The following is a 12,817-nucleotide window of genomic DNA, read 5'->3' as shown; positions in this document are numbered from 1 at the left end:
TTCTTTGGTTGGGTTTATTCCTAGGTATTTTATGGTTTTTGGTGAAATTGTAAATGGGATCAATTCTTGATTTCTCCTTCTTTGGCTTTATTTTTGGTGTATAGAAATGCAACTTATTTCTGTACGTTGATTTTATGTCCTGCGACTTTGCTGAATTCATGTATCAGTTCTAGCAGTATTTGGGTTTTCCACATGGAGTATCATGTCATATGGGAAGAGTGAAAGTTTGACTTCCTCCATGCCCATCTGGATGCCTTTTATTTCTTTGTGTTGTCTGATTGCTGAGGCTAGGACTTCCAACATTATTTTGAATAACAATGATGAGAGTGGACATCTCTGTCATGTTCCTGATTTAGGGGGAAAGCTCTAAGTTTTTCCTCATTGAGGATGTTATTAGCAGGGGGTATTTCCTGTATGGACTTTATGATACTGAGGCATGATCCTTCTATCCCTACTTTCTTGAGGGTTTTTAACAAGAAAAATGCTGTAGTTTGTCAAATCTTTTTTTCTGCATCTATTGATAGGATTATGTTTTTTATCTTTCTTTTATTAATGTGATGTAACACATTGATTGATTTGTGGACATTGAAGCAGCCCCGCATCTCAGGAATAAATCCCACTTGATCGTGGTGAATAATTCTTTTAATGCATAGTTGGATCCGGTTTGGTAGTATCTTGTTGAGAATTTTTCCATTGATGTTCATCATGGAAATTGGTCTGTAGTTCTCCTTTTTGGTGGGGTCTTTGTCTGGTTTTGGAATCAAGGTAATGCTGGCTTCATAGAAAGAGTTTGGAAGTTTTCCTTCCATTTCTATTTCTTGGAGCAACTTCAAAGGAATAGGTGGTAACTCTTTAAATGTTTGATAGAATTCCCCTGGATAGCCATCTGGCCATGGACTCTTGTTTGTTAGTATATTTGTGATTATTGATTCAGTTTCTCTACTGGTTATGGGTGTGTTCAAATTTTCTATTTTTTCCTGTTTCAGATTTTGTAGTTTATGTATTTCTAGGAATTTATCCATTTCTTCCAGATTTCCCAATTTGTTGGCATATAATTTCTCCTAATATTCTCTTATTATTGTTTGTATTTCAGCAGTATTGGTTGTGATCTCTCCTCTTTAATTCATGATTTTATTTATTTGGGTCCTTCCCTTTTTCTTTTTGATCAATCTGGTTAGGGGTTTATCCATTTTGTTAATTCTTTCAAAGAACCAGCTCCTAGTTTCATTAATCTGTTCTACTGGTATTTTGGTTTCTATGTCATTGATTTCCTCTCTAATCTTTATTATTTCCCTTCTTCTTCTGGTTTTGGGCTTTATTTGCTGTTTTTTTTTTCTTCCCAGCTCTTTTAGGTATAAGGTTTGGTTGTGTATTTGAGACCTTTCTTCCTTCTTTAGGAAGGCCTGGATTGCTATATACTTCTCTCTTATGACTGCCTTTGCTTCATCGCAGAGATTTTGGTCTGTGGTGTTTTCATTTTCATTGACTTTCATGTACTTTTTAATTTCCTCTTTAATTTCTTGGTTAATCCATTCATTCTTTAGTAGGATGTTCTTTCATCTCCAAGTATTCACGGTCTTTCCAAATTTTTTTTCTTGTGGTTGATTTCGAGTTTCATAGCATTGTGGCGTGAAAATATGTGATGTATGATCTGGATCTTTTTGTACTTGTTGAGGGCTGATTTGTGTCCTAGTATGTGACCTATTCAGGAGAATAGGTGTGTACTTGAGAAAAATGTGTATTCTGCTGCTCTAGAATGAAATGTTCTGAATATATCTGTTAAGTCCATCAGGTCCAGTGTGTCATTCAAAGCTATTGTTTCCTTGTTGATTTTCTGCTTACATGACCTGTCCATTGTTGTTATTGGGGTGTTGAAGTCCCCTACTATTATGGTATTCTTATCAGTGAGTTTCTGTATGTTTGTGATTAATTGGTTTATACATTTGGGTGTCCACGATGGGGGCATAAATAGCTACAATCGTTAGATCTTCTAGGTGGACAGACCCCTTAATTATGGTATAATGCCTTTTTTTCAACTCTTGTTACAGTCTTTATTTTAAAATCTAGTTTGTCTCATGGAAGTATTGCTGCTTCAGCTTTCTTTTGACAGTCATTGGCATCATAGATTGTTCTCCATCCCCTTACTTTCAGTCTGCAGGTGTCTTTAGGTCTAAAATGGGTCATTTGTGAACATCATAAAGAGGGATCTTGCTTTCTTATCCATTCTGATACCCTATGTCTTTTGAATGGAGCATTTAGTCCATTGACATTTAGAGTGAGTACTGAAAGATATGAATTTAGTACCATGTGTTGCCTGTAGAGTTGGTGTTTCTGGTGATGTTCTCTGGTCCTTTCTAGTCTGTGTTGTTTTTGGTCTTTTTTTGTTTTGTTTTGTCTTTCTCCAGTCAAGGAGTCCCCCTTAAAATTTCTTTCAGGGCTGATTTAGTGGTCATAAACTCCTTTGGTTTCTGTTTTTCTGGGAAACTCTTCATCTCTCCTATTTTCAAAGACAGCCTTGCTGGATAAAGAATTCTTGGCTGCATAGTTTTCCCATTCAGCACATCAAATATATCCTGCCATTCCTTTATGGACTGCCAAATTTCTGTGCATAGGCCTGATGTGAACCTGATCGGTCTTCCCTTATAGGTTAAGGACTTTTTCCCCTTGCTGCTTTCATAATCTTTTCTGTGTATTTTGCAAATTAGACTATGATATGCCTTGTTGATGGTCGGTTTTTGTTGAATCTAATGGGAATTCTCTAAGCCTCTTGGATTTTGATGTCTGTGTCTTTCCCCAGGTTAGGTAAGTTTTCCATTATAATTTGGTCATATAAACCTTCTGTCATTTTTCTCTCTCTCCATCTTTTGGGATTCCTGTGATTTGGATGTTATTCTCTTATAATAAGTCACTGAGTCTTGTATTGTGATCTTTTGCCTTTGTTTCCCTCTTTTTTTCTGCTTCATTATTCTCCATAATTTTATCTTCTAAATAGCTGATTCCCTCTTCTGCTTCATCCATCCTTGCCATCGTGGCATCCTTTTGAGATTACTTCTCATTATAGCTTTTAAAATTTTAGCCTGTCTAGATTTTGTTTCTTTTATCTCCACAGAAAAGGATTCTCTGGTGTCTTCTATGCTTTTTTCAACACCAACTAGTATTCTTATTGTGGTTCTAGATTATAGTTCAGACATCTTTCTTATATCTGTATTGATTAAGTCCTTGGCTATCATTTCTTCCTGTTTTTTGTTTTGGGATGAATTCCTTCATTCTTTCATTTTGGAGGTAGAAAAAAATTAAAAGATTAAAATGAAAAAATTAAAAACAAAACAAAAAATCAAATAAAGAAAGTTAGATCCTAGTGTGTTTTGGTTTGCTTATTGAAATAAGCTTGATAGAATAGAGATAAGTGGGAAAGGAAGTGGAAAAAAAGGTAAGAAAAATGAAAAAATTAAAAACATTTATGTAATAGAATAGAATAAAGAAACGGAAATAGAATAAAAAATTTAAAAAATAAAAAATAAAGTAAAAAATAATTTCCTTTCTTTATCCAAGTTATAGTTAGAAAAGAAAGAATAAAAAAACAATTTAAACAAAAACAGAAACAAAGAAAATGAACAAAAATGAACCAGCAAACAGAATGAAACCCAAATGGGGTTTCACCTAGTTTCCCCTAGAACTGAAACTAGGAAGTACTCTATAGTCTGTACACTAAGCAGGTGGAGTGACTGGGGGATGGGCTTGGAGGGTGCAGTTGGCAGAGCTTTTTGTAATGGCTTTGTTCTCCATTAGGTTGTGATGCTTGGCTTATTGTGGTGGATCCAGGTGTGAGAGATGGAAATTGTTTCCACCCGCTTCCCTAGTTTCTGTGGCAGGAACTTCGTGCTCTCATCCACCTGCGATCAAGAACCTCTCCTTTCTCAGGCCTCTGCCCACTCCTCCTCTCTACCCTGTCCCTGTCCAAGCTGCCTGCCTGTCAGGCAGCACCTCCCTCCAGAGTTTAATCTCAGATGGGGTTGTGTTTCAAAACTTCACACTTTAGAGACCCTTGTGTCTTTGACCCACTCTGACTCTCTGGGGGAGGATCTCACTGAACAATGACTGGGTGCTGGTTTGTCTCACAAAATGTTCATGTGACTGTGCAGTGATAGAGTTTCAGAGATTTTGGCAAATCACAACATACAGCCGGTGCCAGATGTCACTGCACTCTGGCGTCTTTGTCCCAGTACCAGCAAATGTGGCTGCTCTCCAGGTTCTGCTGGGACCTTTGCCGATGGGGAGGCCGTATGGCCTCTACCAAATGCACTCCAAGCAGGGGGATGACTTCTTCCTGTGTGTGACACCCCTCAGGCCCACTCCTGATCCTGGGGATTCATCTTGCTTCCTCACCAGAGCACCCTCAGACACTGAGCTCCAAAACTTCAGACTCTGCACTCCACTGTATACAGAATCCCGATGGTACCAAAACCCTCTCTTTTCTTTGTGCCAATAGTTCGATTGTCCATTCCCCTGAAAGTGTTTTCACTCTTTCTCTCTCTTTCTTTCCAGCTGCTTTTCTTGCACCATCCTGATGTGCTGTTCTCTTCCCCTTTCCCTTTTTCTCTCTGTCTTCTCCCTGCAAATGGCTCCCTACCCTCTGCAGCTTTTTTTTCTCCCCCGGTTCACCTCTCTGCCCCACGCATCTGCTGAGTTCTGTGGCTCGAGTCATGCAGACTGTTGTGTTAATCATCGGATCCATTTCCTAGGTGTTCAAAATGGTTTCGTGCTGATTTAGCTGTGTTTCAGGGATGAGACAAGCTCAGGGTCTCCATGCTGCTCTGCCACCTTAACTCCTCTCCCCAAATATATATTTTTATTACAAATCCTAAGACCACAGTTATAAATGTAATACTGGATGAATCCTTAATTGGATTTCTCTCATGATACTTCCAGTTCTCAAACCTCAGCACCATGGTTTTCAATCAGGCATGATTTTGCCTCTGTGGATATTTGGCCGTGTCTTAAGGGATGCTGTCAAACCTCTATAACCCAAAGGACAGCACCCAGCACAAATATTTACCCAGCTCCAAATGTCAACAGTGAGTAGGTGAAAAATACAGCTCTATCTTCATTGTGTGTACAAACCACCAAAGTTTGTAGTTAAAATGCCCTGACCTGATTCATCAGGTCTCCGGGATTCCAGGGAGTTTGTCCTTCTACAAACAACCAGGTGGTGATGATATTGCATGTTCTGATCTATGGATCACAGGTAGAGAGCAAGTCCGTGCTCCTGTGTTAGAGTCACATGTAGGTAGTTTTAGGTCTTCTCCACCAAGAATCTTCTGTGTTTGTCATTTTGAAAGAAAAATTGTTTTCTTTTAATATTTATTTTTATTTTGAGAGAGAAGGAGAGAAAGAGAGAGAGAGAGAGAGAGACAGAGAGAGAGAGAGAGAGAGAGAGGCTCTAGGCTGTCATCATAGAGACAGCTGTTGGGCTTGATTTCACTAACCATGAGATCATGACCTGAGCCAAGGTCAAGAGTTGGACAGTTAACTGACTGAGCCACCCAGGTGCCCCTGAAAGAAATGTTTTTCACACAATTCTATAGGTGTTGATGAATTCTATGGTCAATGAGTGACATCAATTATTTTATATTTGAAAAAAAACACTTTGTAGGCTTCCAAAGGTGTCCCAATCCAAAGAACTTTTGAAAATATTTGTTTACAGAGCAAGGGGAATGTGGCCAGTAGGTGGCATAAAGCTGCTAATCACTGATCTTTATATAAAAAAGATTGGCCTGGATTATCTGGATGGAACTAGTGTAATCACAGGTGTCCTCTAAATGTGGGAGGGGGAGGACAAAGATTTGGAATCAGAGAGACATTTTCAGACTCTACGCTGTTGGCTTTGACGTTGGAAGAAGGGCCATAAGACAAGAAATGCAGGTAGCCACTAAAAAGGGAAAAAGGAAATGGAGTGAATTCTCCTCTAGAGTGTCCAGAAGGATCACAGCCCTGCAGACCTCTTGATATTAGCCCAATGCGACCCATTTCAGGCTTCTGACCTTCCACAAACTTCGGATAAATCTTTGTGTTAAGCCACGAGTGTGATCATTTGTTTCTGCAGCAACAGGAATTGATTACAGACATTTATTTGGAAAAATATTGCTTGTAGGAACAGAGTTTGAGCATTTCAGCTCATTCAGTGAACTTTCCCTCGGGTCAAGGCATTTGGTATGGACATCCCACATTAAATGGAAAGAGAAAACTAGTTTTAGTTTGGAGATATATTGCCTCATTCGCTGGACAGTGATATCCCACTGCATAAATGTAAACGTGGTTTTGACTCGGAGGCCTTTGAAAATTTGAGATTGAAAACATTTCCCTATTAAAATTAAGGCCTTTCATTCTACTTTAAACTTTTGTGTCAAAATTCTACATTCTTTCTATTTTATGTTGATTCGAATGTTTATTCTTTTCATTTTTATCCCCTCCAACTTACAGGTTTTCTTTCAACATAACAGATGGGATTTCAATAACTCTCTTATGTCTACTCGTACGTGTGTGGATATATTTATTTGACAGAAACATGTATACAAATGTACACACACATATACATACTCAGACTCCTAACCTTGAACATTTTCTTTGGACTCGACAAAGTGCTTCTACACGTTTCATTTATTCCTGACACCACCTGCCTGAAGTTAGGGTTCATTGCCCCACATTCCCTTCAGAAATAGGGAAATTGAGGCTCAGGGTGATGAAATGTTAACAATAACATGACAAAGCAGTTAAAACTTACTGTGCATCTTTTTGAATTATACCCAAAGGGAGTCATGTAGTATATAATCTTTTTTTTTAACATTTCACCTTTTATTAAGGCGAGTGTGTGCAAATAATTTCATACAACCAGATCTCTTCATGAACTTTCAGCTTAAAACGTTTTTACAAAAAAAAGGTGTTTTATAAAAGTTTAAATTTTATTTGAATCCAAGTTAGTTAACATATAAGGTGATAATGATTTCAGGAGTGGAATTTAGTGATTCATCACTTATATATAACACCCAGCGCTCATCTGAACATGTGCCCTCCTTTATGCCCATCATTCATTTAGTCCACCCCCCCCACCCACCTCCCCTCCAGCAACCCCCAGTTTGTTCTCTGTATTTAAGAATCTCTTATGGTTTGCCTCCTTCTCTCTTTTTATCTTATTTTTCCTTCATTTCCCTTATGTTCATCTGTTTTTTTTTCTTAAATTCTACATATGTGGAACCATAGGATATTTCTTTTCTTCTGAATTATTTTGCTTAGCATGGTACTTTCTGGTTCTGTCCACGTGTTGCAACTGGCAATATTTCATTTCTTTTGATCGCTGAGTAATATTCAATTATATATATATGTATATATATATACACATATATGTGTATATATATATACATATATATATATATATACACATATATATGTATATATATGTGTATATATATATGCGTATATATATATGTGTATACACACACACACACACACACATACGACACATCATCTTTATTCGTTAAACAGTTGATGGACATTTGGGCTCTTTCCATAATTTGGCTATGGTTGATAGTGCAGCTATAAACATTGGGATGCATGTGCCCCTTTTAATTAGCATTTTTGTGTCCTTTGGATAAATACCTCGTGGTGCCATTGCTGGGTTGTAGAGTAACTCCAGTTCTTATTTTTGAGGAAACTTCATCTTATTTTCCAGAGTGGCTGCACCAGCTTTCATTCTCACTAGCAGTGCAAAAGCATGCCCCTTTCTAGGAAATCTCTTTCAAGAAGGCTTTGGGAGACACCTGGGTGGCTCCATCAGTTGAGCATCCAACTCCAGCTTAGGTCATGATCTGACGGTTTGTGAGTTCGAGCCCCACATCGGGTTCTGTGCTGACAGCTCGGAGCCTGGAGCCTGCTTCGGATTCTGTGTCTCCTTCTCTCTCTCTGCCCCTCCTCTGCTTGCGCTGTCCCCCAAATAAATAGATATTAAGAAAAGAGAAGGTTTGGGATCACCATTGTCACCTCTCCTATATTGAAATGCAACTGGACTCAATTCCATGAAACTTTCATCTCCTTCATAAATAGTATGTCGCTCTTCTGTTCCATCTCCTGGTCCTACTTGGCACTCATCAAGTGGGTTGTGGGATGCCCCTCAGGAGGGCGTCTGCAACAAGGACAAAGTGTGAGCAGTGGCACAGAGGCCAGGGTGTCCCCTTTCTGTGTCCTTTGCTGCAGGAGTCTCACCCCTCGCCCTGCAGAGACAGTCCCATGTTTCCCTATAAACTTAATTTTTGTATGCCTCCTGTAATTCAGCAAATTGTATACATTAAATATATGCAGCTTATCATATGCAATTGTACTCCAGTGAATCATAGTTTTAGGGGAGACATGGACATTTTCAGGAAGAAACAGGAACACAAGGAAATAGGAAACATAAGTATGCCAATGATTTTTGGCCCCAGTGATAGACCCCCCGACACACGGATGCCAGTCTCACATCGTCAATAAGCAAATGTGTAGCAGGAAAACATTCGTTTGCATAGTAACAGATGCATGACTGAAATTTTGCTTCATCTCTGACTCTGTGGTCATATTATGTCAAATTATTTCTTGGAATTTGTGTTTCTATGTAGACTACACCTGGAGACATGTATCTGATTATCACTTTTTTTTTTTTCAACGTTTATTTATTTTTTGGGACAGAGAGAGACAGAGCACGAACCGGGGAGGGGCAGAGAGAGAGGGAGACACAGAATCGGAAACAGGCTCCAGGCTCTGAGCCATCAGCCCAGAGCCCGACGCGGGGCTCGAACTCACGGACCGCGAGATCGTGACCTGGCTGAAGTCGGACGCTTAACCGACTGCGCCACCCAGGCGCCCCCTGATTATCACTTTTGCTAGTGATTACGTGAACACTGAATAAGAAAACAGTATCCTAAGGAGGAGAATAAAGCCCAATGACTTGTTATAAAACACACCATAGGTTAAAGTCTACATTTTCAGGAAGAACAGATATCTAAAGGAATGATGGACACAGAAATGGTGAGTTGTCCTTTCAGACTTTCGTCTCTTATGGAATTTTATAATTTGGGCCAAATGTGTTTTTTTCCATCGTGTAGTACAACTCATGATTATTTTTTAGTAAAACAAAAGAAAAATTGCTCAGGATGATATATTTCATTTAAGAAGAGGGTATTCTTAACAAATCTATAGAATCTCACAGAATAAATGGGAATTTCCAATATCGTCCAAAATTGGGAATGAATTCAGAAGAGTAGGAAAACAACTAAGGGAAACACTATTAAACACCAGAGCGCAGAAAGGGTAATACAGTATGTTACCTAAAGTGTACAGAGAAGTTGATGTCGAAGAAAGAGATGTTCCAGGAAATCAATAGAAGTAGCAACTTCTACGTCCACAATCTGATCAAAGAATTGCCATTTCTGGCTCTCAAGCTTTGAGTTCTGCCATCAGGTGCAATTGCCCCAGGGCAATTGGTCCTTTCATAGTTTCCTTTCCAAAGGATTTTTTCAGAGCCCTCTTTATATCTCTGTTCCTCAGGCTGTAGATGAAGGGGTTCAGCATGGGTGTGACCACCGTGTACATCACCGAGGCCATGGCAGCCGAGTAGGAGCTCTGGGTAGCAGTGGAGCTAAGGTACACACCTAGGCTTGTACAGTAAAATAAGAAGACCACAGAAAGGTGGGATGCACAGGTGGAAAATGCTTTATACTTGCCCTGAGTTGATGAGATGCCACATATGGAAAAAACTATCTTAGAATAAGAGTAAACGATCCCAGCAAGGGGGCCCCCACCCAGCAACCCAGCTCCAAAATACATCACCATGTCATTAAGAAAGGTGTCAGAACAGGCAAGTTGGACCACCTGTTTAATTTCACAGAAGAAGTGAGGGATTTCCAAGTCTGTACAGAAGGACAGTCGCAGCACCACTGAGGTTTGTAACAAGGAATGCAGGACACTCATGATCCAAGACACCAGAACCAGCAGCCCACAGAGCCGGGGGTTCATGATGACCGTGTAGTGTAGGGGGTGACAGATGGCCACGAAGCGGTCATAGGCCATCACGGTCAGGATGTAGTTGTCCAATCCTGCGAAGAGTAGGAAAAAATACATCTGGGTGATGCAGTCCTCATAGGTTATGACTTTGCTCTGGGTCTGGATGTTCCAGAGCATCTTTGGGACGGTGGTGGAGGTGAAGCAAATGTCTACAAAGGACAGGTTGGCCAGGAAGAAGTACATGGGGGTGTGGAGGTGGGAGTCAGAGCTGACGGCCAGGAGGATGAGCAGGTTCCCAAACACAGTGATCAGGTACATGGAGAGGAAAAGCCCAAATATGAGGGGCTGGAATGCTGGTTCCTCTGAAAATCCCAGAAGAAGAAATTCTGAAATGGCTGTAAGGTTCCTTGGCTCCATGGGTTGGAGATGACTACCAGGATACAGAGAAATAAATCACTAATGTTCACACAAGCTATTAACCTAGCGTGAGAACTACCATTTATACTTTAGAGTCAGGAAATACGTTTCCTTTAAAAAATTTTTAAATATATTTTATCCTCAAATTGGTTTCCATACAGCACCCAGCGCTCATCCCAACAGGCGCCCTCCTCAATGCCCATCACCCACTTTCCCCTCTCTCCCACCCCCATCAACCCTGAGTTTGTTCTTTGTATTTAAGAGTCTCTTATGGTTTGCCTCCCTCCCTTTCTGTTTCTAACTCCCCCCCCCCCCCCGTGCTTTCCCCTATCCCATGGTCTTCTGTTAAGTTTCTCAAGATCCACATATGAGTGAAAACAATATAGGTATATGGTCTCAACCCCATTAGGGCATCCCTAGCACCATTTCTTATTAAAAATTCCATTTCTACTCTCAATCGGCTCCTTGAGCATAATGTATGGTCTTGTTTTATGGAGAATATTTTTTACTCCTTTAGAGAGTACATACTGATTATTGATCATGTTCAAGGCACTGTATATGCAATGAATATAGGGTGCTGAAAACCAAAATTTCTTATCATCCTAGAATGGGGAAAGAACGATAAGCAAATAAAAATAATCAAAAAACATGTCAGATGGTGACAGGGGCTGTGAAGAAAAGGATGACATTTGAACAGGACCTTGAGGGAGATAGGAAGGAAGCTGAGGTGATCTCAGAAAGTGTGTGCCCAGCAGGGGCAAAGGTCTGTGCAAAGGGCCTGAGGAAGGGGCTTGTTTCAGAAAATCATGTGTCAAAAGAAAGCCAGGTGTCAAGGGGAAAGAGCCAGGAGGAGTGGGGTGAGAGGTGGTGGCAGTGTGTGTTGAGGAATGGAGAGGCCACCCCACAACAGCTGACACTTAAAGACACAGCAAATCCCTCACTTATGAGTTTTTTGAAGGACTTTATTAATTTTGTTATAAAAGTGTCTTGTGAGTTGAAATGGACATCCCCATTAATAACTTCTGTTGACTGAGTTCTGGCCCCTGTCAATAAGAATTACCTTGGAATATGTGAGCCCTGGCATCCCTGCTCTGAGGATTAACCTCAGTTCACAACACACACACACACACACACACACACACACACACACACCATGACCCACTATGGCCTCGTGGGCTACTGACTGTCATGCCTTTATCACACCCAGCTACACTAGTTAGGCCAGCAATAGATACACCTCAAGCTGGCCAGATCTTGTTATCTGTCCCCTACAGAATGGGGAAATGGTACCCAGAAATTCCTACGGGCAAATAAACTTGGGGCTCCCCATCAGTATGCTCATTTTCTACTTCACATAAATTCAAAGAAAACATGGACAATCTGTTCAGTAAACAGAGAGAAAAGAGAGAAATGAAATGGGCATGAGGAGGAAACCACAAAAGACTCTTAAATACAGAGGACAAACTGAGGGCTGCTGGAGGGGAGGTGGGTGAGGGGATGGGCTAAATGGGTGAGGGGTATTGAGGGCGCTTGTTGGGATGAGCGCTGGGTGTTGTATGTAAGTGACGAATCCGTAGTATCTACTTCTGAAACCAATACTACACTGTATGTTAACTAATTCAGAAGTTGGGCTATTTTGAAATCAAGGAGCTGAAGGCTTGCTTTCCTTCTGGCTGGTCTGCATGTATTTGACCGATTGATTTATATGGCCAGGTTTTGGATGAAGCAAGTTTCTTTCTCACTCTTCTTATGTGGCACCTTTTCTTTGTTATTCGCGTTCTTTGGGTTTTTATCTTTTTTGACAAGACACTGTAGAGCGTTTGAGAAAATAACAGGAAGGATTTACCTTTCACACCCATCTCCCAGGAAAGCCTGAGATGGGCTGCCATGTTGATTGGGGACGGAACTTCTTAACTGGCAGTGGAAGGGGCACTCTCTAATCATGCTGGCAGAAATGGGAAGTGTGGAAAGATGGGGAAGCAATCTGGAGGCAGCTATAAATATTCAAAATACAGATTTTCTTCACCTTAGGGTTTCTCAATCTGTGCTCTGCTTGACATTCTGGGCCACATCCTCCTCTGTGGTGGTATCTACCTGGGAATTCTACGGTGTTTAGCAGCATCCTTGACGGCCGCCTGCCCCTCCCAGCCTCACAGTGACAAATATCTGCATATCACTTCAGCGTTTCCTGGGGGACAAGATTGCCCCAGGTTGAGAAGCATGGTCTTAACTTAATAGTCCCCAAATATTTCCATAGCAGTGATATATTAAGAAAAAATATGAATGACCGTTGCATGTGTGAGTTGCACAGCAACGTCTTGACGGTGACACAGATGTTGAAATAAGGAGCCAGCATTGTATTAGTGGATGG

General features: G+C 40.5%; 1 protein-coding gene across 1 annotated transcript; it reads right to left on the bottom strand.

Moving 5' to 3' along the window:
- Positions 1-9,462: 9,462 nt before the first annotated feature.
- On the bottom strand, positions 9,463-10,446 carry LOC101093132 (olfactory receptor 7A17-like). Its single transcript, XM_045042170.1, has one exon. The coding sequence runs from the start codon at positions 10,444-10,446 to the stop codon at positions 9,463-9,465; it is 984 nt and encodes a 327-aa protein (XP_044898105.1).
- Between the last annotated feature and the right edge of the window lie 2,371 nt (positions 10,447-12,817).

The sequence above is a fragment of the Felis catus genome, chromosome A2 (genome assembly GCF_018350175.1).
Source record: "Felis catus isolate Fca126 chromosome A2, F.catus_Fca126_mat1.0, whole genome shotgun sequence".
NCBI classification, from domain to species: Eukaryota; Metazoa; Chordata; class Mammalia; order Carnivora; family Felidae; genus Felis; species Felis catus.
Note: the sequence above shows the minus strand (reverse complement) of the source record. Positions and strands in the feature narration are given on the sequence as shown.

Excerpts from the sequence above, each read along its gene's own strand:
- LOC101093132 (XM_045042170.1), bottom strand. The coding sequence starts at position 10,446 with ATGGAGCCAAGGAACCTTACAGCCATTTCAGAATTTCTTCTTCTGGGA.